General features: G+C 45.1%; 1 protein-coding gene across 3 annotated transcripts in view; it reads right to left on the reverse strand.

The window, feature by feature from the left end:
* Positions 1 to 27043, reverse strand: part of LOC143770113 (L-threonine ammonia-lyase-like) — a 441011-nt gene that overhangs the window by 324364 nt on the left and 89604 nt on the right. For all 3 annotated transcript variants that reach the window (XM_077259383.1, XM_077259382.1, XM_077259381.1), the window contains one exon: positions 3692 to 4037. In XM_077259383.1, coding sequence (XP_077115498.1) covers positions 3692 to 4037 — 346 coding nt within the window. The remainder of the gene's footprint in view (positions 1 to 3691; positions 4038 to 27043) is intronic.

Raw genomic sequence — 27043 nt, forward strand, 5'->3', positions numbered from 1 at the left:
CCTCCTGGCTGTATGCTTAGGGCGGTGGCACTTCCTGTTTCTTATAGTGACTGTGTGCACCTTCTTAAGGTGTCCCATGTCAATTACCAAGAGGCATCAGGTACTTAAGGCATTCCCTCCCCTAGAGGGATGCTCGAGCAACATATTTACTCAGTTAATGTCATGCTGCTGAGTTGCCAGGTCCTGTCTTGCTGTGTCTCTCGTTTCAGCCACCCAGGGGGCTTCGTACCCTGGCCTGTACCTGTGTCTCTCGTTTCAGCAACCCAGTGGGGCTTCGTACCCTGGTATGAATCCTTGTTTCTCTGCCTTGTCCAGTTCCTGATCTTGTCTGAACTTAGTCCTATACCCGTGTCCGTTTGTATCCCAGTCTGCAGACTATCCTATTCCACTGAGTGTTTCCTTGTGTTCACTCCTTCTGCTCTTTGCTCCGCCTCCTGCGGCTTTGCTCTTTGCTCCTCCTCCTGTGGCTCTGCTCTTTGCTCTGCCTCTTGTGGCTCTGCTCTTTGCTCCACCTCCTGCAGCTCTGCTCTTTGCTCCACCTCATGCGGCTCTTTTCTTTGCCTCGCCTCCTGTGGCTCTGCTCTTTGTTCTGCCTCCTGCGATTCTGCTCTTTGCTCCACCTCCTGCGGTTCTGCTCTGCTCCGCCTCCTGTGGTTCTGCTCTGCTCTGCCACCTGTGGTTCTGCTCTGCTCCCATCTTGCCTCCTGCGGCTCAGTCCTGCTCTCCACATCATGTGGCTTTGCTCTGCTCCCGCCCCACTGACCGGGGTGTCCTTGTCCCTCCAGCCTGTACTGATTCCTACCTGCTCCCTTATCCTACTCATTCCAGCCTATGTTCCCGTGTCTCCTGAAACAGTTCCTGTCCCTCCAGTCTGAACTGGTTCCTATCTGTTCCTTACTCATACCTGCCTATGTTTCTGTCCTACCCGAACCAGTTCTAGTCCTGCTAGCCATGCTCGCCTGCCAGCCATGACCACCTGTCTGCCCAGAGTGCCAGCCATGCTGGCCAAGTGTGCCAGCCGTGCCTGCCAAGTGTGCCTGTTGATCCCGCCTGCCTGCCAGAATGCCAGCCATCCCCAACTGCATGCCAGAGTGTCAGCTGTGCCTGCCGGTCTGAGTGCCATCCATGTGTGCCTGCCTGAGTGCCATCCATGCCCGCCTGCCAGAGTGCCAGCCAGGCTCACCTGCCTGCCAGAGTGCCATCTGTGCCCACCTGCCAGAGTGCCAGCTGTGCCCATCTGCCAGAGTGCCAGCCATGCCCGACTGCCTGCCAGAGTGCTAGCCGTGACCACCTGCCAGCCAGAGTGCCAGCCATGCTCGCCTGCCTGCGTGCCATCCATGCCCACCTGCCTGCCCAGAGTGCCAGCCATGCCTGCCAAGTGTGCCTGCTATGCCCGCCTGTCTGGCAGAGTGCCACCATACCCGCCTGCCTGCTAGAGTGCCAGCTGTGCGCACCTGCCTGCCTGAATGCCAGCTGTGCCTTCCTGCCTGCCAGAGTGCCAGCCATGCCCGCCTGCTAGAGTGCCAGCCGTGCCCACCAGAGTATCAGCTGCCGCAGCCAGACACCACCCTGTGGTGGTACCTGGTAGCAACCTGCCGCGCAAGCCTGACCTCACCATGAAAGGCTCCATTGAACACCAAGGTAGCTGCTTAGCCAGGCCCCTTCCAGGGTCGTCTGGTTTTTGGCACAGTGGGGCCAGAATCCCATGCTCACGCCACCCAGTCAGGGTGCGAGCGTAACAGTACCTCTATGATTACGTCATAAGGGGATGTCGAGTGCTGGTGATAGCACACACCAGCAATCCCACTATTTAACCCCATAGTGACCGCGCCAATTTTGTGCTTAATGACAAGGCCAATTTTTACAATTCTGACCACTGTCACTTTATGTGGTTATAACTCTGCATCGCTTCAATGGATCCCACTGATTCTGAGATTGTCACAAAAATTACATACATTATTTTACTTCATGTTGGTAAAATTTCTTCGATATGACTTGCGTTTATGAAAAAAACAGAAATATGGTGAAAATTTTGAAAATTTGAAGTGACTTTGGGTCAATATAACAGAAAATACACAAAAGTGACATCATTCAAAAAACTGCACTCCTGAAGGTGCGCAAAACCACATTCAAGAAGTTTATCAACCCTTCAGGTGCTTTACGAGAACTAAAGCAATGAGGAAGGAAAAAATGAACATTTTACTTTTTTCAAAAATTTTTTATTTTGGAACCAATTTTTTTCACTTTCACAAGGGTATCACGAGAAAATGGACCAAAAAATGTGTTGTGCAATTTCTCTTCAGTACGCCGTTAGCCCATATGTGGTGAAAGCCACTGTTTGGGTGCATACCAGAGCTCAGAAGGAAGGGGAGCACTCAATGGTGGCGCCATGTTGTGTTTGGAGATCCCCTGATGTACCTAAACAGTTGATACCCGCCAATTCTAACTCAAACCCTAACCCCAGCACACCCCTAACCCTAATCCCAACCCTAACCGTAATCCTAACCCTAGCCCAAACCCTGGCCTTAACCCTAACCATAGCCCTAGCTTTAACTTTAGCCCAAATCACTTTAGCCCAACCCTAACCCTGACTATAGCCCAACTAACTTTAGCCCAACTCTAACCCTAATGGAAAAATGGAAATAAATACATTTTTTTATTTTTTCCCTAACTAAGGGGGTGATAAATGAGGTTTTTATTCACTATTCTTTTTAATTTTGATCACTGTGATAGACTATCACAGTGATCAAAATAAACCAATAGGAAAAATTTCCTATTGTTGCCAGTTGCCAGCCGGCAGATCTCGGCAGGTGCACTGCGCATGTGCCCGACATTTTCTCCCAGAAGAAGACGCCGGCGGCAGGGGGGACATCACGGAGTCATGCACGGACATCAGAGGTACCGGGGGTGATCGGGGTACGAGGGGCCATATTTCTCTGATGCGATCACATCAGAGGAGAAATTAAATGGAAAATCTGATTTTTTCATTTTTGCGGGCCTTGTTATACTCTTAATAATGGTGACTCCTGGGTGGGTAAAAACCTACCCGAATCATGTTCTCTGGGGTCTCGGCTATCGGAGGTAGCCGAGACCACAGAGAAATTCTGACTCTGGGAAGCGCTATACATTTTTTCCACAACGCCATTAATTAACAGTGTTGTGGTTTAAGTACCCTTAACTGCTGCCATTAAAAGGCATATCGGTGGTCATTAAGGGGTTATATGCTTCTGTAAGTGAATGACAGTTGTTAGTGTTGTTACAGGCAGATGATGGATATATATTACATCTGCCCTGTATGTGGTTGCACAGCTCCTGAGTTTGCTTCATAAACGTGTACCCTAGCCGTCACGTACATGTATGCCATGGTACGTGAAGGGCTTAACCTATATAAGGTATTCTTGTTTAAATGTTAATTCTATCTGATTAGTACTTTAAAACAAGAGGAGAATGTTTACATGTTACAGAAGAATGACTCATGCCTTTCGTTTTCTGTTTTTTTTTGCCCATCCTCTGGATCATTAGAGAAAAATAAAGTTCTAAATTTTTGTCCGGCCTCTGGATAAAAGGGAAAAAGTTCTAAGGTTTGCCCATCCCCTCATCCATCTCCTCCCTCACTCCAGAGGGAACCTGCATCTTTTTAAAATCATGATAACACCACCTTGTTGTGCAATGATATACTTGTGATTCGTACCATACAGGGGGTCCTTTGAACACCACATTGAATTTTAAAGGCTGCTGCACTGATATCTTCAAATCTCAGGAACTCATTCTTTGGCCGTACACTTGTTTTTCGAACTGTTGAAGCAACAGGTTCAACAGCATCTCTCAATGGTTGCTCTGGGGTTCCAGAAATCTTCATTTCCCACGTGGTCAAGTTTCCATTTAGGTATTCATCTTCCACAAAGTCCTTCAACCTCTCGGGATGAATTGGAGGAACACATGGACCGTTGGGATCACTTTGCACTGGACCATTTTTTTGAGACCGTGTCTTGTTTTTCTCCGAAGCATGATGTCTTTTGTCAGGACTTCCATCATTTCTGCAAACAAGAACACACAAAGCAATATGTCTTCAGTTTTTTGTATACTTAGTAATTCGGTACTCGAGTTTACACATACAGTATGAACACATCTGTTATGTAAGAATGGCATGAAATATATGAAAACAGATGGAAATCCATGTTTTCCAAATTGCCATAATTTGTGTAAGCAAAATAGAACACGTTAGTAAATTAAAGCATGCAAATGGATATTCAAATGAGAGAAATTAAAACTTTAAACTTAATGTCTTAAATGTCTTGTTCATTGCATATTACTCTTTACATGCAGATGTCACATCAAAGCATTTTAGGGTTAGAAATCAGCAAAATCATTCAATGTGGAAGCATGCATGAAGATTTGTCAATATTCTGCCTCTATACAAATACAGGAAAACTCTAATAATCTCCATTGAGAGGTCATCTGATTCTCCAGATCATCATTATATTTATTAAACCTTACGATTATTTTCACTGTCTGTGTACTTTTATCTGTCAATCCACCATTGGAATTGTACTTGTGGATTACTATAAATCTAAGAACATCATGCCAAGTATAAAAAGAGGTGAATGTATTTTGTGTTTTTAAATTACATACAGTGCCTGATTTTTGGACTTTTTTTGTTTTGGTAATTAATTTTAGCATTTTTCATATATGCATGCACGGTTCTTGAAATAAGATAACAATGACACTTTAAAAAGCACTCCCAACAAAATTTATATCCTATTAATATATTGCAATCATCATATTATATAGCAGAGTGTACTGTGATGCAGTGACCCATGTTACAGCCAGGGGGCACTGTATGTGCTCCTCAGGATACGCATGGAGGCGTATCTGTCATGGTAATAATGAAACAGTGTCCGGCATGATAGTAAAAGGCCGGTATGTGTCGAAGAGGGAGTCTGCACTGTAAGCCTGTAGTATTGTTGTTCTGGGACCTGTAGTCCCACACGTATTTGTATACTTAAAATGGAGGCTTGCAGGGTTAGTCGGAGAGCTGGGCAGGACTGGCTGAATACACACACCTCCCACCTTTGGGGGTGGTTACAGGTACATAATGTGACCAGGGTTTGGTCACATGGTTCAGAGCGTATGGACCGGAATGGTCAGTGTGTAAAGTTCTGGATAGTCTATGTGTTGGAATGTCCTGGGGTGGACTGGATTCCTCGAAGCACATGGTGAGGCCATGGACTGAAGGACTGTGTGTTGGAAGTGCCTAGGTCTGGACTTCCTGAATAACGCACGGAGAGGCCATATCTGCAGGGCCTGTGATGGCTACTGTGTTGGGAAGCTACAGTTCCATCTGCGGGTCTGGACTATCTGAAGTGCCCTGATCACAAGGACGGTGATCCCAGTTTGGCAGCTTCCCTGGGAACCAGGACTGACCAGAGTCAGTGTGTGGAGCCAGAGCTCCTGTAAGGTAACTCCAGATAAAGGGGGTTATGGGCAGAGAAGTATCTGCCATTGGAACAGACTGTTGGTGGTTAGTGTGTTCCATTGATGTATATGATGAACTGTTTGTGATTGTGACGCGTTTTATGAGGCTAAATAAACAGGAATAGACTGTTTTTTGAGAGAACCGTGCCGGAGTGCTTTAATCCCATTGCCAAGTGAGTGTCCCCCAACCCACTCAGGTAGCGCTATCTCACAGTACTTACAATTGTTAATTTATCCAGCTAATCCTTCTCTTTTCCATTAGGTCTAAGACATCATTTGATTAAAAACTGAATCCTGACTGAATCCTTCTAAGCTCTATGTAGAAACAGGAAGTACATTTTCCCTGTATGAGTCATGAGTCCTTGCATAAATCCCTGGCAGGGGGAGTAGTGGAGCAGCTGGGTCAGGAGTTGAAGAGTGGAATGACAAATGTGGGGATAAGAGACTTCCTGTTTCTACATAGAGCAGAGAATTACTTGGGTCGAAAGGCAAAATGAGCAATTGTAAGTACACAGTGCTATATAATATGATGACTGCAATATATTAAGAGAATATGAGAGCAAAAAAGAAAATTGGAAAGTTGTTCACTCAAGATATATACATATGTTTGTATTTCAAATACTGCACATCTTGTATCTTCACAGCATAGACAATTGCCTTCAGATGACCCCAGCTGTTGTGATTTTGCTTTTTGCTCCCTCTAGTGGTCATTAGTGATTTGACTCTGGAGCGTCTGTCTTTTCCTATATCCTCACCTGGGCCGTTAGTTCAGGGGCGTTGCTATATAAGCTCCCTGGACCTTCAGTTCAATGCCTGGCATCGTTGAAATCAGAGCTAATCTGTTGTGCTCTTGTCCTCTGATCCTGGTTCCTGTTTTTCAAGCTAAGTCTGCTTCTTTGCTTTTTGCTTTTGTTTTGTTTGGTATTTTTGTCCAGCTTGTTCCTATCTGTATCCTGACCTTTGCTGGAAGCTCTAGGAGGCTGGTGTTCTCCCCCCGGACCGTTAGACGGTTCGGGGGTTCTTGAATCTCCAGCGTGGATTTTTATAGGGTTTTTGTTGACCAGATAAGTTATCTTGCTTTATTCTGCTATTAGTAAGCTGGCCTCTCTTTGCTGAACCTGGTTAATTTCTGTGTTTGTCATTTCCTCTTACCTCACCGTTATTATTTGTGGGGGGCTTGTATCTTGCTTTGGGGTCCCCTTCTCTGGGGGCAAGAGAGGTCTTTGTTTTCTTCTCCTAGGGGTAGTTAGATTCTCCGGCTGGCGCGAGTCATCTAGCGATCACCGTAGGCATGATCCCCGGCTACTTCTAGTGTTGGCGTTAGGAGTAGCTATTTGGTCAACCCAGTTACCACAGCCCTATGAGCTGGATTTTTGTATCTTGCAGACTTACACGTTCCTCTGAGACCCTGTCCACTGGGGTCATAACAGTATGCCAGGCCAGTATTAAATGTTTAATGCATTGCAGAAGTGGGATTATAAGAAAGAAAATTTTGAGTTTTTTTTTTCCCTCTCTCATTTTTTTTTTTCTTTTCCCCTTTACCTCAGAGTGGCTTAAGCTTGCTGCAGACATGAATGTCCAGACCTTGATTACAAGTGTGGACCAGCTTGCCGCTCGTGTGCAGGGTATACAAGATTATGTTACCAGAAATCCTAGGTCTGAACCCAAGATTCCGATTCCTGAACTGTTTTCAGGAGACCGATTTAAGTTTAGGAATTTCAGGAATAATTGTAAATTATTTTTGTCCCTGAAACCTTGTTCGTCTGGAGACTCTGCTCAACAAGTAAAAATTGTTATTTCATTCTTACGGGGTGACCCTCAGGATTGGGCTTTTTCGTTGGCGCCAGGAGATCCGGCATTGGCTGATATTGATGCGTTTTTTCTGGCGCTCGGTTTACTTTATGAGGAACCCAATCTTGAGATTCAGGCAGAGAAAGCCTTGCTGGCTATGTCTCAGGGCCAGGACGAGGCAGAGGTGTATTGCCAAAAATTTCGGAAATGGTCCGTGCTGACACATTGGAACGAGTGTGCACTGGCCGCTAATTTTAGAAATGGCCTTTCTGAGGCCATTAAGAATGTTATGGTGGGTTTTCCCATTCCCACAGGTCTGAATGATACCATGTCCCTGGCTATTCAAATTGACCGGCGGTTGCGGGAGCGCAAAACCGCAAATTCCCTCATGTTGTTGTCTGAACAGACACCTGATGTGATGCAATGTGATAGAAAAACCGCTAATTCCCTCATGGTGTTGTCTGAACGGACACCTGATTTGATGCAATGTGATAGAATCCTGACTAGAAATGAGAGGAAAATTCATAGACGCCGGAATGGCTTGTGCTACTACTGTGGTGATTCTACACATGTTATCTCAGCATGCTCTAAACGTATATCTAAGGTTGTTAGTCCTGTCACCGTTGGTAATTTGCATCCTAAGTTTATTCTGTCTGTAACTTTGATTTGCTCACTGTCATCTTATCCTGTCATGGCGTTTGTAGATTCAGGTGCTGCCCTGAGTCTTATGGATCTCTCATTTGCTAAGCGCTGTGGTTTTGTTCTTGAACCATTAGAAAATCCTATCCCTCTTAGGGGTATTGATGCTACGCCATTGGCAGAAAATAAGCCGCAGTATTGGACACAGGTTACCATGTGCATGACTCCTGAACACCGCGAGGTGATACGTTTTCTCGTTCTACATAAAATGCATGATTTGGTTGTTTTGGGGCTGCCATGGTTACAGACCCATAATCCAGTCCTTGACTGGAAGGCTATGTCAGTGTCTAGTTGGGGCTGTCGTGGTATTCATGAGGATTCCCTGCCTGTGTCTATTGCTTCTTCTACGCCTTCGGAAGTTCCGGAGTACTTGTCTGATTATCAGGATGTCTTTAGCGAGTCCAGGTCCAGTGCATTGCCTCCTCATAGGGAATGTGACTGTGCAATAGATTTGATTCCAGGCAGTAAGTTTCCTAAGGGAAGACTGTTTAATCTGTCGATACCTGAACATACCGCTATGCGTTATATATCAAGGAGTCTCTGGAGAAAGGACACATCCGTCCGTCTTCTTCCCCTCTTGGTGCGGGATTCTTTTTTGTGGCTAAAAAGGACGGATCTTTGAGGCCTTGTATTGACTATCGGCTTTTAAATAAGATCACTGTCAAATTTCAGTATCCTTTGCCGCTGTTGTCTGACTTGTTTGCCCGGATTAAAGGTGCCAAGTGGTTTACCAAGATAGACCTTCGTGGTGCGTACAACCTTGTGCGTATTAAGCAAGGGGATGAATGGAAAACCGCATTCAATACGCCCGAAGGTCATTTTGAGTACTTGGTGATGCCTTTTGGGCTCTCTAATGCCCCTTCAGTTTTTCAGTCCTTTATGCATGACATTTTCCGGAACTATCTGGATAAATTTCTGATCGTTTATCTGGATGATATTCTGGTTTTTTCTGATAATTGGGACTCGCATGTGGAGCAGGTCAGGATGGTCTTTAAAATTTTGCGTGAAAATTCTTTGTTTGTCAAGGGCTCAAAGTGTCTTTTTGGTGTACAGAAGGTTCCCTTTTTGGGTTTCATTTTTTCCCCTTCTGCTGTGGAGATGGACCCAGTCAAGGTCCGAGCTATTCTTGATTGGACTCAGCCCTCGTCAGTTAAGAGTCTTCAGAAGTTCTTGGGTTTCGCTAACTTCTACCGTCGTTTTATCGCTAACTTTTCTAGCATTGTGAAACCTTTGACGGATATGACCAAGAAGGGCTCCGATGTGGTTAATTGGGCTCCTGCTGCCGTGGAGGCTTTCCAGGAGTTGAAACGTCGGTTTACTTCGGCGCCTGTTTTGTGCCAGCCTGATGTCTCGCTTCCCTTTCAAGTTGAGGTGGATGCTTCAGAGATTGGAGCAGGGGCCGTTTTGTCGCAGAGAGGCCCTGGTTGCTCTGTTATGAGACCTTGCGCCTTTTTCTCTAGGAAGTTTTCGCCTGCGGAGCGAAATTATGATGTGGGCAATCGGGAGTTGTTGGCCATGAAATGGGCATTTGAGGAGTGGCGTCATTGGCTCGAGGGTGCTAAGCATCGTGTGGTGGTCTTGACTGATCACAAAAATCTGTTGTATCTCGAGTCTGCTAAACGCCTGAATCCTAGACAGGCCCACTGGTCATTGTTTTTCTCCCGTTTTGACTTTGTTGTCTCGTATTTACCAGGTTCAAAGAATGTGAAGGCCGATGCTCTTTCCAGGAGCTTTGTGCCTGATGCTCCTGGAGTCGCTGAACCTGTTGGTATTCTTAAGGATGGTATTATCTTGTCAGCTATTTCTCCAGATCTGCGACGTGTGTTGCAGAGATTTCAGGCTGATAGGCCTGATTCTTGTCCACCTGACAGACTGTTTGTGCCTGATAAGTGGACCAGCAGAGTCATTTCCGAGGTTCATTCCTCGGTGTTGGCAGGTCACCCAGGAATTTTTGGCACCAGAGATCTGGTGGCCAGATCCTTTTGGTGGCCTTCCTTGTCTAGGGATGTGCGGTCATTTGTACGGTCCTGTGGGACTTGTGCTCGAGCTAAGCCTTGCTGTTCTCGTGCCAGCGGGTTGCTCTTGCCCTTGCCTGTCCCTAAGAGACCTTGGACACATATCTCCATGGATTTCATTTCTGATCTTCCGGTGTCTCAGGGCATGTCTGTTATCTGGGTGATATGTGATCGCTTCTCCAAGATGGTCCATTTGGTTCCTTTGCCTAAACTGCCTTCCTCTTCCGATCTGGTTCCTGTGTTTTTCCAGAACGTGGTTCGTTTGCACGGCATCCCTGAGAATATTGTGTCAGACAGAGGATCCCAGTTCGTTTCCAGATTCTGGCAATCCTTTTGTAGTAGGATGGGCATTGACTTGTCGTTTTCGTCTGCTTTCCATCCTCAGACTAATGGACAGACGGAGCGAACTAATCAGACTTTGGAGGCTTATTTGAGGTGTTTTGTCTCTGCTGATCAGGACGATTGGGTGACCTTCTTGCCGTTAGCTGAGTTTGCCCTTAATAATCGGGCTAGTTCCGCCACCTTGGTTTCGCCGTTTTTCTGCAACTCTGGTTTCCACCCTCGTTTTTCTTCGGGTCATGTGGAACCTTCTGACTGCCCTGGGGTGGATTCTGTGGTGGATAGGTTGCAGCGGATCTGGAATCTTGTGGTGGACAACTTGAAGTTGTCACAGGAGAGGGCTCAGCGCTTTGCCAACCGCCGCCGCGGTGTGGGTCCCCGACTACGTGTTGGGGATTTGGTGTGGCTTTCTTCCCGCTTTGTTCCTATGAAGGTTTCCTCTCCCAAATTTAAACCTCGTTTTATTGGTCCTTACAAGATATTGGAAATTCTTAATCCTGTGTCCTTTCGCCTGGATCTTCCTGTGTCGTTTGCTATCCACAACGTGTTTCATAGGTCCTTGTTGCGGCGGTACGTTGTGCCTGTGGTTCCTTCTGCTGAGCCTCCTGCTCCGGTGTTGGTTGAGGGCGAGTTGAAGTACGTGGTGGAGAAGATCATGGATTCTCGTCTCTCCAGGCGGAGGCTTCAGTACCTGGTCAAGTGGAAGGGCTATGGTCAGGAAGATAATTCCTGGGTGGTCGCCTCTGATGTTCATGCGGCCGATTTAGTTCGTGCCTTTCACGCCGCTCATCCTGATCGCCCTGGTGGTCGTGGTGAGGGTTCGGTGACCCCTCACTAAGGGGGGGGTACTGTTGTGATTTTGCTTTTTGCTCCCTCTAGTGGTCATTAGTGATTTGACTCTGGAGCGTCTGTCTTTTCCTATATCCTCACCTGGGCCGTTAGTTCAGGGGCGTTGCTATATAAGCTCCCTGGACCTTCAGTTCAATGCCTGGCATCGTTGAAATCAGAGCTAATCTGTTGTGCTCTTGTCCTCTGATCCTGGTTCCTGTTTTTCAAGCTAAGTCTGCTTCTTTGCTTTTTGCTTTTGTTTTGTTTGGTATTTTTGTCCAGCTTGTTCCTATCTGTATCCTGACCTTTGCTGGAAGCTCTAGGGGGCTGGTGTTCTCCCCCCGGACCGTTAGACGGTTCGGGGGTTCTTGAATCTCCAGCGTGGATTTTTATAGGGTTTTTGTTGACCAGATAAGTTATCTTGCTTTATTCTGCTATTAGTAAGCTGGCCTCTCTTTGCTGAACCTGGTTCATTTCTGTGTTTGTCATTTCCTCTTACCTCACCGTTATTATTTGTGGGGAGCTTGTATCTTGCTTTGGGGTCCCTTTCTCTGGAGGCAAGAGAGGTCTTTGTTTTCTTCTCCTAGGGGTAGTTAGATTCTCCGGCTGGCGCGAGTCATCTAGCGATCACCGTAGGCATGATCCCCAGCTACTTCTAGTGTTGGCGTTAGGAGTAGCTATTTGGTCAACCCAGTTACCACAGCCCTATGAGCTGGATTTTTGTATCTTGCAGACTTACACGTTCCTCTGAGACCCTGTCCACTGGGGTCATAACACCCAGCATCTGAAACAACGGATACTGGATGCCTGTGCTAGCATTTCTTCTTCAGTGTTGCTATCAGTGTGTCAAAAGTGGGAGAAGAGGGTTGCATTGACAATCCAACACAATGGGCAGCACTTTCAACACATTTTATAACTGGTCATAACCTTGTAAATAACTCATGAAAGAATAAAGTTACGCTAAAACCAAGCACACTATTGTTTTCTTGTGAAATTCCCAATAAGTTTGATGTGTCACATGACCCTCTTCCCATTGGAAAAAATAAAGTTGTATTCAAAATGGTTGACTTCAAAATGGCCGTCATGATCACCACCCATCTTGAAAAGTTTTATAGTAATATATATAGTAATATGCCACAAACAGGAAGTTGACATCACCAACCATTCCCATTATATTTAGGTGTATCCATATAAATGGCCCACCCTATATATATATATATATATATATATATATATATATATATATATACACTCACCGGCCACTTTATTAGGTACACCATGCTAGTAACGGGTTGGACCCCCTTTTGCCTTCAGAACTGCCTCAATTCTTCGTGGCATAGATTCAACAAGGTGCTGGAAGCATTCCTCAGAGATTTTGGTCCATATTGACATGATGGCATCACACAGTTGCCGCAGATTTGTCGGCTGCACATCCCAAAGATGCTCCATACAAGGCAGGATGGATCCATGCTTTCATGTTGTTTACGCCAAATTCTGACCCTACCATCCGAATGTCGCAGCAGAAATCGAGACTCATCAGACCAAGCAACGTTTTTCCAATCTTCTACTGTCCAATTTCGATGAGCTTGTACAAATTGTAGCCTCAGTTTCCTGTTCTTAGCTGAAAGGAGTGGTACCCGGTGTGGTCTTCTGCTGCTGTAGCCCATCTGCCTCAAAGTTCGACGCACTGTGCGTTCAGAGATGCTCTTAGGCCTACCTTGGTTGTAACGGGTGGCGATTTGAGTCACTGTTGCCTTTCTATCAGCTCGAACCAGTCTGCCCATTCTCCTCTGACCTCTGGCATCAACAAGGCATTTCCGCCCACAGAACTGCCGCTCACCATTCTCTGTAAACCCTAGAGATGGTTGTGCGTGAAAATCCCAGTAGATCAGCAGTTTCTGAAATACTCAGACCAGCCCTTCTGGCACCAACAACCATGCCACGTTCAAAGGCACTCAAATCACCTTTCTTCCCCATACTGATGCTCGGTTTGAACTGCAGGAGATTGTCTTGACCATGTCTACATGCCTAAATGCACTGAGTTGCCGCCATGTGATTGGCTGATTAGAAATTAAGTGTTAACAAGAAGTTGGACAGGTGTACCTAATAAAGTGGCCCGTGAGTGTATATATATATATATATATATATATATATATATATATATATATATATACACACTGCCCAAAAAAATAAAGGGGAACACCTAAACAACAGAATATCACTCCAAGTAAATCAAACATCTCTGAAATCAAACTGTCCACCTAGGAAGCAACACTGTTTGACAATCAATTTCACATGCTGTTGTGCAAATGGAATAGACAACAGATGAAAATTGTTGCCAATTGTCAAGACACACTCAATAAATGAGTGGTTCTGCAGGAGGGGACCACAGACGAAATCTCAGTACCAATGCTTTCTGGCTGATGTTTTGGTCACTTTTGAATGTTTGTTGTGCTTTCACACTCGTGGGAGCAGGAGACAGACTCTACCACCCACACAAGTGGCTCAGGTAGTGCAGCTCATCCAGGATGGCACATGAATGTGAACTGTGACAAGAAGGTTTGCTGTGTCTGTCAGCATAGTGTCCAGAGGCTGGAAGTGCTACCAGGAGACAGGCCAGTACACCAGGAGATGTGGAGGGGGCCGTAGGAGGGCAACAACCCAGCAGTAGGACCGCTACCTCTGCCTTTATGCAAGGAGGAACAGGAGGAGCACTGCCAGAGCCTTGCAAAATGACCTCCAGCAGGCCACAAATGTGCATGTTTCTGCACAAACGGTTAGAAACCAACACCATGAGGATGGTCTGAGTGCCCGACGTCCACAGATGGGGGTTGTGCTCACAGCCCAACACCGTGCAGGATGCTTGGCATTTGCCACAGAACACCAGGATTGGCAAATTCGCCACTGGTGCCCTGTTTTCTTCACATATGAAAGCAGGTCTACACTGAGCACATGTGACAGATTTGACAGAGTCTGGAGATGCCGTGGAGAGCGATCAGCTGCCTGCAACATCTTTCAGCATGACTGGTTTGGCAGTGGGTTAGTAATGGTGTGGGGTGGCATCTCTTTGGAGGGCCGCACAGCCCTCAATGTGCTCACCAGAGGTAGCCAGACTGCCATTAGGTACCTAGATGAGTTCCTCAGACCCCTTGTGAGACCATATGCTGGTGCAATTGGCCCTGGGTTCCTCCTAATGCAGGACAATGCCAGACCTCATGTGGCTAGAGTGTGTCAGCAGTTCCTGCCAGATGAAGGCACTGAAGCTATAGGCTGGCCCGCCCGTTCCCCAGACCTGAATCCAATTGAACACATCTGAGACATCACGTGTCTCACCATCCACCAATGTCACATTGCACCACAGACTGTCCAGGAGTTGGCAGATGCTTTAGTCCAGGTCTGGGAGGAGATCCCTCAGGAGACCATCCGCCACCTCATCAGGAGCATGCACGGGCGTTGTAGGGAGGTCATACAGGCACGTGGAGGCCACACACACTACTGAGCATCATTTCCATGTCTTGAGACATTTCCACTGAAGTTGGATCAGCCCGTAACTTCATTTTCAACTTTGATTTTGAGCATCATTCCAAATCCAGACCTCCATGGGATATTAGTTATGATTTACGTTGATCATTTTTAGGTTTTATTGTTCTCAATACATTCCACTATGCAATGAATAAAGACTTGCAACTGGAATATTTCATTCAGTGATTTCTAGGATGTGAGATTTCAGTTTTCCCTTTATTTTTTTGAGCTGTATATATATATATATATATATATATATATATATATATATATATATATATATATATATATATATATATATTCATCCAAAATCCACAAAAAGAGGCAAAAAGTTTGTAGGACGGCACTATCAGGAGAATCGAGGTAATCTCAACATGAGACTCAGGTGTCGATCCACAATTCATGTAAAAATCAGCCGCACATCATAAATCCGGTTGCTCTTCTTGGAAAAACAAATACTTTCAAAGCCATGTGTGAGAAAAAAGAGAGAAGGCACTCACCATAATGAAAATCCCAATCTTTAATCAATCTTCATATAAAAAATCCCATGGCCGGGGGAGTGAGGTATGGAGCTTTTGTGAGCAGGAGACGACGACGGCCATTTCGTCTCCTGCTCACAAAAGCTCCATACCTCACTCCCCCGGCCATGGGATTTTTTATATGAAGATTGATTAAAGATTGGGATTTTCATTATGGTGAGTGCCTTCTCTCTTTTTTCTCACACATGGCTTTGAATATATATATATATATATATATATATATATATATATATATATATATATATATATATATACACAGCTCTGGCAAAAATTAAAAGACCACTGCAAAATTTAAAATTTTCAGTTTGTCTGATTTTTCTCTTTATAGCTGTATTTTTGAATAAAATGTAAATTGTTCTTTTATTCTATAAAATACTGATAACATGTCTTCGAAGTTCCAAGCAATAAATTTTGTATTTATTTTCTGAAAATGAGAAATTCAATAGAAGTTCATAATCATTTAGAAACAACAATACTAATGTTTTAACTCAGGAAGAGCTCAGAAATCAATATTTTGTGAAGTATCCATTATTTTTAATCACAGCTTTCATGACTCTTGGCATGCTTTCCACCAGTCTTTCACACTGCTTTTGGGTGACCTTATGTCACTCCTGGTACAAAAATTTAAGCAGTTCTTCTTTGTTTGATGGCATGTGACTATCCATCTTCCTCTTGATTACATTCCAGAGGTTTTCAATGGGGTTCAGTTCTGGAGATTGGGCTGGCCATGACAGGGATTTGATGTGTTGGTCCTTCATCCACACCTTGATTGACCTAGCTGTGTGGCATGGCCATTGTCCTGTTGGAAAATTCAGTTCTCAGAGATGGGTAGCATTTCCTGAGCAGAAGAAATCAACTGTTTTTCCAGGATAACCTTGTATGCGGCTTGATTCATACATCCTTTGCAAAGAAAACCTGCCCAATTCCAGCCTTGCTGAAGCATCCCCAGATCATCACCGATCCTCCACCAAATTTCACAATGGGTGCAAGACACTGTGGTTTGTACACCTCTCCAGGTCTCCGTCTAACCATTAGACAACCTGGTGTTTATATATATATATATATATATATATATATATATATATATATATATATATATATATATACACACACACACTTGTGCTCAAAAGTTTACACACTCTGGCAGAAATGTTGCTTTCTTGGCCTTTTTCAGAGAATATGAATGATAACACCAAAACTTTTCTCCACTCACGGTTAGTTGTTTGGTGAAGCTATTTAGTGTCAAACTACTGTTTTCTCTTTTTAAATCATAATGACAATCCAAAACATCCAAATGACCCTGATCAAAAGTTCACATACCCCATTTCTTAATACCGTGTATTGCCCTCTTATCAATGACATCTTGAAGTCTTTTATGGTAGTTGTGGATGAGGTTCTTTATGTTCTCAGATGGTAAAGCTGTCCACTCTTTTTGGCAAAAAGCCTCCAGTTCCTGTAAATTCCTGGGCTGTCTAGCATGAGCTGTGCGCTTGAGATCTCCCCAGATTGGCTCAATGATATTGAGGTCAGGAGACTGAGAGGGCCACTCCAGAACCTTCACTTTGCTCTGCTGTAGCCATTGACAGATTGACTTGGCCTTGTGTTTTGGATTGTTGTCATATTGGAACGTCCAAGTAATTCCCATGTGCAGCTTCTGCGCTGATGGTCACAAATTTGCCTCCAGCACTTGCTGATAATGTGCTGCTTTCATGTTTCCTTCAACTTTGACCAAATTTCATGTACCTTTGTAGCTCACACATCCCCAAAACATCAGCAATCCACCTCTGTGCTTTACAGTAGTTATAGTGTTGCTTTCATCATATGCCTTGTTGAACTCTCTCCAAATGTAACGTTTATGGTTGTGGCCAAAAAGTTCAATTTTGGGCTCCTCACTCCAAATTACCTTGTTCCAGAAGTTTTGAGGCTTGCCTCTGTGTTGTTTTGGGTATTGTAGGTGAGATACTTTGTGGCTTTTTCACAGTAAAGGCTTTCTTCTGGCGACTCGACCATGCAGCCCATTTTTGTTCAAGAACTTATCAATTCCTTGGATATCTTTTTGTATCCCTTTCCTGTTTTATACAGTTCAACTACCTTTTCCCGTAGATCCGCTGACAATTCTTTTGCTTTCTCCATGACTCACAATCCAGAAATGTCAGTGGCTGGATGAAAGATCCAAGAGTCTGCCTAGATACCAGAAACTCACTAAGCTTTTATGCACACACAATCATTACAAGAAAACAGGTCACAGGTGATGATGTTACCTTTAAGGCCCCGTCTCACTAAGCGATTTACCAACGATCACGACCAGCGATACGACCTGGCCGTGATCGTTGGTAAGTCGTTGTGTGGTCGCTGGGGAGCTGTCACACAGACAGCTCTCTCCAGCGACCAACGATCAGGGGAACAACTTCGGCATCGTTGAAACTGTCTTCAACGATGCCGAAGTCCCCCTGCAGCACCCGGGTAACCAGCGTAAACATCGGGTTACTAAGCGCAGGGCCGCGCTTAGTAACCCGATGTTTACCCTGGTTACCAAAAAAAACAAACAGTACATACTCGCCTTTCGGTGTCCAGGTCCCTTGCCGTCTGCTTCCTGCTCTGACTGAGATCCGGCCGTACAGTGAGAGCAGAGCGCAGCGGTGACGTCACTGCTGTGCTCTCACTTCTCACTGTACGGCCGGCAGTCAGTGAGAGCAGGAAGCAGACGGCAAGGGACCTGACGGACATCAGAAGGCGAGTATGTATTGTTTTTTTTTTTTTACATTTACGCTGGTAACCAGGGTAAACATCGGGTTACTAAGCGCGGCCCTGCGCTTAGTAACCCGATGTTTACCCTGGTTACCAGTGAAGACATCGCTGGATCGGTGTCACACACACCGATTCAGCGATGTCAGCGGGGCCTCAACGACCAAAAAAAGGTCCAGGCCATTCCGACACGACCAGCGATCTCGCAGCAGGGGCCTGATCGCTGGTACGTGTCACACATAGCGAGATCGCTATGGAGGTCGCTGTTGCGTCACAAAACTTGTGACTCAGCAGCGATCTCGCTAGCGATCTCGCTATGTGAGACGGGGCCTTTAGTAGCCATTCAAACCCATTTGTGTCAACTTCTGTGCATGTTATCAGGCATAAATCACCAGGGCATTTGAACTTTTGATCAGGGTCATTTGGATGATTTTGGTTGTCATTATGATTTAAAAAGAGAAAACACAGTAGTTTGACAACCATTAGCCATGAGTGGAGAAAAAGTTTTGGTGTTATGATTCATATTCTCTGAAAAAAGGCCAGGAAAGCAAAAATTCTGCCGGGATATGTAAAATTTTGAGGACAACTGTATTTATATGCACAAGTGCAGCAATTTACCTTGCCACTAAAAATCATACAAAAGCATTCTTCATGAACATGTATGTGCATTAGTAAGTGTTGTGACTTTGGAGATTCATACAATGCCCCTCTTTGTTAGCTTAGACAAATTTGTGTCATGTTTAAGGTGTTCTGGTCAAAGTGATTTTCTAAGGGGAAAATATCTAAGAAATGATGCAACTAACTTTCAAATCTTAAGTTTGCCGTTTCAAATGCACCCGGGGAATGTACAGGGGCCATTGGCGGACATACCGCTTGTTGAACCGATGCAGCTGCACCAGGGCACAGAGGCTCCAGGAGGCCCCTGCAGGGCAGCTAATAATGAGGGTAATGTGGCCAGTTTATCCAGCCCCGAGGCTCCGGGGGGCCCCTGGCCAGATTGCCCTGAGCAATTCCTGCAACTCCGCTTCCTGCAAGAGAAAATGGCAGGGGAGTGGAGCTGCAGGGATCCGTCCTGCTTCCTGCCCATGCTTCCTGTCTCACACAGCAGCAGCTGAATGACATCATCATTCAGTGCCGCAACTGTGCAAGAAAGGAAGCTGCCGGCGATGGTGCAGCTTCAAGATACCATGTGCAGAGGTGAGGTGATTTGTATGTACATGTGTATGCAGAGGTAAATGGTGCTGTGTGTGTCTGTGTGTGGAGGAGAGGGCAATGATGGGGTGATGGGGCAGAAGGCAATGATTGGGTTGACGGAGAGGGCAATGATGGGGTGATGGGGCAGAAGGCAATGATTTGGTTGTCAGAGAGGGAAATGATGTGGGTGATGGGGCAAAAGGCAATGATTGGGGGGACAGAGAGGGCAATGATGTGGGTGATGGGTCCACAAGGCAATGATTGGGATGACAGAGAGGGCAATGATAGGGTGTAGGGGAGAAAGCAATAATGGGGTGGTGGAAAGGGCAATAGCGGAGGTGGTGGGGAGAAGGAAATGATGGAGGTGGTGAATGGACAATAATGGGGGTGGTGGGGAGGAGGAAATGATGGAGGCAGTGTAATGGGCAATGATAGGGTGGTGGGGGAAAAGACAATAATGGTGGTTGGTGGAAGGGGCAATGTGGGCATGGTGGGGGAAGAGGAAATGATGGAGGTCGTGGAATAAGTAATGATCGGGATGGTGGGGGAGAAGACGATGATGGTGGTGGAAAGGACAATGATGGGGGTGGTGGGGGGAGGAGGAAATGATGGAGGTGGTGGAATCAGTAATGATGGGGTGGTGGAGGAGAAGGCAATGATGGTGGCAGCGGAAAGGTCAATGATGGGGGTGGTGGGGAGGAGGAGGCAATGATGGAGGTGGTGGAATCGGTAATGATGGAATGGTGGGGAGAAGGCAATGATGGTGGCAGTGGAAAGGACAATGATGGGGGTGGTGGGTAGGAGGAGGCAATGATGAGGTGGTGGAATGGGCAATAATGGAGTGGGGAGAGAAAGCAATGTTGGAGGTGGTGAAGAGGGCAATCATGGGGGTGGGGAGAGGACAATAATGGGATATGGGGGAGGACAATGAGGGGTGTGGAGGATTGGGATGGGAGGAAGGGGGATTTATAATGGATTTAGGAACAGGGGGAAGTGGAGGAAGACGTTATTATCGATTATTAAGTCTAACACAGTCCCTTAATATAAAGTGTACTCACTTATTATGTATAGCACAGTCCCTTAGTACAGTGTACTCAATTATGTATAGCACAGTCCCTTAGTGTATAGTGTACTCACTTATTAAGTATAACACCATCCTTAGTTTCCTCTTTTGTTATGTATAACACTGTCTCTTATTATGTACCATCCTCTCTAGTTATATATGATGCCCTTCCTTATTATATAGCTTCCTCTGCTGTTATGTACAGTGCTGTCTCTTACATAGTGCATTCTTGTTATTTTTGTTGTTCACAGTGCACTCTTTTATTACATAGTCCCCTCTCTTGTTTGATATAAAATTACTACTGGTGGAGGAGCCAGTGACCAGTCTACTAGTTCATCTGCTCCACCTTTAGAAAATAAGCTTTCCCATGCTCCATCAGCCATCATTGCATTATACAGCTAACAAGACAGGATGGTATGTAATAAAAAACAGGGCTCTATAAAATCCAATATGTAAGGGACGGTGCTCTACATAGCAAGAGAGGGCACTGTATAATAAGGGACAGCAATATACATAATAAAGGAGACTATGTAATATATACATGTATGTGTGGGTAGCTATATATATATATATATATATATATATAAATATATATATATATATATGTAGCTTTGTCGCCTTAAAAGGGAGGGCCCAGACAGATTTCCTGCACAGGGGCCCCAAGCTGCCTGTGTCCGCCCCTGAATGGGCTTAGACGTTCCAGTGATTCTTTTTGTATAAAGTAGAAAGGAAGAAACAGGAGAGGAGAATGGCAAGGGGAAAAATGCATAATAGAGGGGGTGAGCAACATTTGCCATTCGGTTTGCCATCAATGGAAACTAGTGAGAGTGAGGATATAAGAAGCGGAACACGCAAGAATCTCCAGCCTGTACTGCAGCTAATGTACTTTGTCTAGATAAGGGACATGTATGAGCGAGCGCAAGTTTTGTCACTACAGAGGAGATCATACTTACCTAATCCGATGAGTGAAGAGCCCATCCACCATACTTCCCTTCTTTGAAAGATAAAGAAGTGGGACACATACTGCAAACACATATACTAAGGCTGTACCTCAACATCACCTAGCTCTACTGTATATATGCACCCACATAGAAATAGTTCTTATATGGAAGACCCTTAGTGTTCTCACACAGTATAGTTCCCCATTTCAGTGTCCCCAATCACAGTATAATGCCCCCACAGTAGATTCCTACACACATAGTATGTTACCCCAACAGCCCCCCACAGACAGTGTAATGCCCCTCTATAGTCAATATGATGTCCAAGCAGACACTTACACAGTACGATGATCCTACACAGGCATCTCACTTGATAGCATGATACAAATAGTACAACTAGATTCACAAATGTAATTTCATTGGTGAACACCAACTGTCTTCTTCTGTTCACGCTTTTTGCCTCCTAAAGAGACTTTGTAACAAGCGTGTTGCCTCCCAGTGGGTAAAATCTTATTGAGCTGCTGCAGGTGTCCACCCACATTCCTTTTGCTGTCTCTTAATGGGAAAATCATCCTGACCAACAAGAGCTAGTATATCCATAGAATTTAAAGGGGCACTAGACAACAAAAGTGCACCTAGCTTTTGACCCAATGTGTAAAATGTTAATGGCCATTTTTTGCAAACAGAATTGCAAATTTTTCAAGTTCGCAGAATTCAGTGAATTCCTAAAAAATTGACACAAATTAGACTTGCATCAAATCGATTGGCTCACTAGGTTACATGCTCACACACACACACACACACACACACACAGACACATTTAAACAATAAATATGTTAGTGAGAGTGCTTCTTAACCCCTTAGAGACAAAGCCAAATTTTAAAAATCTGACCAGTGTCACTTTATGTGGTAATAACTCTGGAACGCTTAGACAAATTCCAGTGATTTTTCGTGACATACTATACTTTATGATAATGGTAAATTTAGGTTGATATATTATGCTTATTTATAAAAAATGTCAAAAATTTGACAAAATTTTTTAAAAAATAGCAATTTTCAAACTTTGACTGATTATCCCTTTAATTCATAGATAGTCATGCAACAGAAAAAAATTAATAATATTTCCCACATGTCGGCTTTACATCAGCACCATTTGTAAAATGTAATTTATATTGTTTGCATTTTAGGAGATTTAAAAATGTAGCAGCAATTTTTCATTTTTTCATGGAAATTTACAAAATACTTTTTTTTAGGGACCTATCCACGTTTGAAGTGACTTTAAAGGGAAGGTGCCGCAATTTTGCTTTTGTATTAAAAATGATTGTTTATATAAACAATTATTTTTAATACAAAATTATTTTTTTTACTTTAATATCTTTTTTATTATTAATTATTTTTGCAGGAGTGTAAGAGTCCCAGCACGACACTTACACTCTGCAAATACGGCAGCCCTGGGCATAGGAGACTGTGGTCAGTGTCCGACCCCATACCTATCATTGAGCTGCTCCCTGCTGTGATCTGGCCATGCCCCCTGGGCTGTCTCCACATCACAGCAGAGGCAGGAGGTCGGCGCCATCTTTCTTCAGCCCACAGTGTATCTGTGAGCTCCACTATGACTTGAGAGCTGCGCTGTTGGAGGGGCAACTCCATCTGTCTCCCCTCTCACACTGTCAGCAGTGGCCATTCCCTGTCCTCTTCTATGCTGCCTGGTGCCCTGGCTCTAATCTCTAGAATCGCTAGAGAGGATGAAGTGCTGAGGTCTGATGTCCTCTTATCAGGAGCTGCAGAGAGGTAACAGAGGGGGATGGGGAGAATATCTGTGCTGCTCCGACCCTGCCTCTCACTGTAGCTCCTCATCAGGACATCAGACCGTGTATCTATCACTATACTGTGCTGAGCCGTGTATCTAATCCTCTCCTGTGTGATACTGTCTGCTGAGCCATGTATCTAATCCTATCCTGTATGATACTGTCTGCTGAGCCGTGTATCTAATCCTATCCTGTGTGATACTGTCTGGTGAGACGTGTATCTAATCCGCTCCTGTGTGATACTGACTGCTGAGCCGTGCATCTAATCCTATCCTGTGTGATACTGTGCTGAGCCATGTATCTAATCCTATCCTGTGTGATACTGTGCTGAGCCGTGTATCTAATCCTCTCCTGTGTGATACTGACTGCTGAGCCGTGTATCTAATCCTATCCTGTGTGATACTGTGCTGAGCCGTGTATCTAATCCTATCCTGTGTGATACTGTCTGGTGAGACGTGTATCTAATAATCCTCTCCTGTGTGATACTGACTGCTGAGCCGTGTATCTAATCCGCTCCTGTGTGATACTGTCTGCTGAGCCGTGTATCTAATCCTATCCTGTGTGATACTGTGCTGAGCCGTGTATCTAATCCTATCCTGTGTGATACTGTCTGGTGAACCGTGTATCTAATCCTCTCCTATGCACTCCTCTCCCCCCTGCATGTCTTTCTCCATTGCACACACAACTCAATGCGTGCGATAACAGGAGCTGCAGGGGTCATGCTGTATTATGGCATTATGTGAGATCTATATGACGGTATTATGTGATCTGAATGGTGGTGTTATGCTTGATCAGTATTGTGAGAATTATATGGTGGTATTGTGTGTGATCTATATGGTGGTATTATGTGAGATCTATGTGGCGGCATTGTGAGAAGTATGTGGCGGTATTGTGTGATATATATGGCGGTATTATGTGAGATTGATGTGGCGGCATTGTGAGAAGTATGTGGCGGTATTGTGTGATCTATATGGCAGTATTATATGAGAACACTGGCAACATTATGTGTGATCTATATGGTGGTATTATGTGTGATCTATATGGCGGTATGTGAGAACACTGGCAGTATTATGTGTAATCTATATGGTGGTATTATGTGAGAACTGTATGACAGTATTGTGTGATCTATTTGATAGTATTGTGTGTGATCTATATGGCGGTATTATGTGTGATCTACATGGCGGTATTATGTGAGAACAATATGGCAGTATTATCTTCAGAAAGGGGACCCATTCTATGGTGGTTCTGGCTGAGCACCTGCACACGGGTCTGGGGTAATAGAGGGGGCAGCATGACCTCCAGTTAGGTGCAGTCAGGGGAAGGCTGGTGAGGCAGCTGAAGAGAGGGGTCTCATTTTTATTGTTACTATATGGCTACATTTCCTTCCCAGCGTCACCCCATACTTTGCCTGTTGCCTCGCTTTCACACATTGCCAGGACAGGATCTGAGGAGGGGAATGGGGTCTGCATGCAAAGTCTAGATCAGAACAGGCCATCAATCCACAGAAATGTTTCCTGGATTTCTGTGGAGCAGACAAGCAGATGGTCCATCCATGTGTATAAAAGACAGCGCTCTATGTACAATCCCTGGCTGCTCCGCGCACCGAACAGGGTGCCCTCCCCATAGACCAGCACACTGCTCTCCTGAATACTCTGTGCTGCTGTCACCCTGCTCCCTCCACCATATATCTCCCAGAATCCTTGCTGCCTGCCATCCTCTGTGACTGTCTACTTGTCAGTATAACTCTGCAGTCACCAACAAAATGGCTGCTCACTGGGTTCCTGAATATCATCCTCTCTTATCCCTTAGCAAACACCCAGAAGGGGAGGAGAGGAGTGACATCACACCCATGTCAGCAGACTCCGCCCATAATTACTGCAGTGCTGTAATGTGAGCTATTTGTACACTAGGTTTTTGTGAAATTTCAGCAGCTGCTCCCCCTAGTGTTTAAAAGTGGAAATTCCAAAACTTTTCAAATTATTTTTAATATTTTACTAAATTATAAACAAATGATAATATTTTTTAAGAAAATGTAAACATTAATTCTTTACATTTTTTTCAATTGCTGTAAGACAGCGTTCGAGGTCCATCACAAAATAACGGCACATCGCTAACGCATGCCAAAAATGGCATGCGTTAGGGATGCGTTACATACATTGCGGTCAATGGGTGCGCTAACAGACCCGTTACATTGCGTTAGTGCCGCTATGTAACGGATTCCATTAGCGGATACCCACTAACGCAATGTGAACCTAGCCTTAGGGTCCTATATATTGGAAAACCCCCCAAAGTGATACCATTTTAAAAACAACACCCCTCGACATATTAAAATTTGCTGTCACATAGTTTATTAACCCTTCAGGTGATTTAATGTAAAGTGACATGACAGAAATAAAAAGTGTATTTTTACCACCTGAATGTCGCTGACTTCTGAACAGGTCAGTGTAGCCGGCAGACTCTAAGGCCGCTATTTGGTCGTGAATTACCATGGCAAACATCATGACCACACAATCGTGACCTCAGGGTGCCGATGGAGATAAAAAGGGAAAAGTCACACTCTTTTAAACATTTATATGATATAGTCATTATTTGACAGCAGCATCTAAGGGGTTAAACAGATATGGATGGTGACAAAACTGATATTCATTACATGTGGGACCCTTGTGTTCAATTCATAGATCCACCTCGATTCACGATTTAATAATTTTCTCTGGTGATCTCCACCTCTATACGATTTTCTTATTTTTTCTATTCCTGTAACAACACATGATATAGTGTCATCATTATGTTTCAGACTAATGGATCGCCCCCAGGCGCAGGGCAGCGGGGTACTCGGTACCGGGTCCCTCTGTCTCGGTTCTGGGGATGTCACGGTGGCCCGACCCGGTCCGTGGCCCTGCTAAGGGGCGCCCAATTAAAGGTGTAGAGGAAAGTTTGTCAAGTGTTCGTGACGCCACCTGTGTTATTCGCTCAGGATGACCGACGCTGCTTAGGGGTCCGCTGGGGTGATGGAATGGCAGCTAGATGGTGTACCTTCCCACAGATGAAGTATGTCCCCAGGGCTTCCCAGTAAGGTAGATGATGATGGTGTAAGTCGCAGTGAATAATGAAGACACAAGGGTTGCAGTCTCTTTACCTTTTACTGTAGACTTCAGCATCCACAATCCAGAGCACTACTAACAGGGCTGGCTGAATCCGGCCGGTCCGAAGGCACATCCAGAGTTCCCTTTGCAGGTGGAAATCAGTAGCTTTCCTACTAGCGCCTGTGTGTTGTAGTACCTCCCTGCTGAGCCCCCAGGATGGTCCTCACAACTGTCGTGTATGTTTCTGATCTTCTCTCCGTCCCCCCAGATGGTATGGATAGGACGCACCCGTATGACGGGGTAGGCCTGGAGTTAATTTATAGGGACCCTAGAGACACCCCTCTCCCACAATTGCCTCCGTTGTCTTCATTAGGTGTAAAGGTGAGACAGCCAACCTAGAGTTAACTGCCCTGCCATTGTCTGGAGTAATGCGTAGAGTCAGTACTCCCTTGGTGTTCCGGCCACCGGCTACGCGCCTCAGAAGGATGTTTTCGTGATCTTAAGGTAGGACTCCTCCTGGTATTATCTCCTAGTGCTGTGATCTTGTTTCTCACTTCTCCACAATATACTTTGCTTCTTGTTCTTTCTTAGGATGCTGCCGCAATGAGGTGCAGGTGCAGCTCCGTAACGCTCTATCTCTTGCTAGGCCACTGTCAGGATCCCACCCATGACAGGGACCTACCTGGGTCTCGCCAGTCAGCTTTCTCTCTCTGACTCGGTGTTACCGGGACAGAGCCCAGTCAGCTTCTCCCTAACTTCCTATCCGACAACCAGTTTTACCCGTGTGTGAGGAGTGGCCTAATAGATAGAACCTTTTGCTCCCCCTGGTGGCCGGAGTGTGAAGTGTAGTGTGTGACTGTGATGCCTGGTCAGGTGAACTCCTTTAGTACAATCAGACGTACCATCACTCCCCTTGGTGGAAGAGCGACAATACTGCACGACCAGGACTCTGGGGCGCTGCACTAAAATGTTTAGAGGCTGCTGAACATTTCGTAATTAATTTG

The sequence above is a fragment of the Ranitomeya variabilis genome, chromosome 4 (genome assembly GCF_051348905.1).
Source record: "Ranitomeya variabilis isolate aRanVar5 chromosome 4, aRanVar5.hap1, whole genome shotgun sequence".
Lineage (NCBI taxonomy): Eukaryota > Metazoa > Chordata > Amphibia > Anura > Dendrobatidae > Ranitomeya > Ranitomeya variabilis.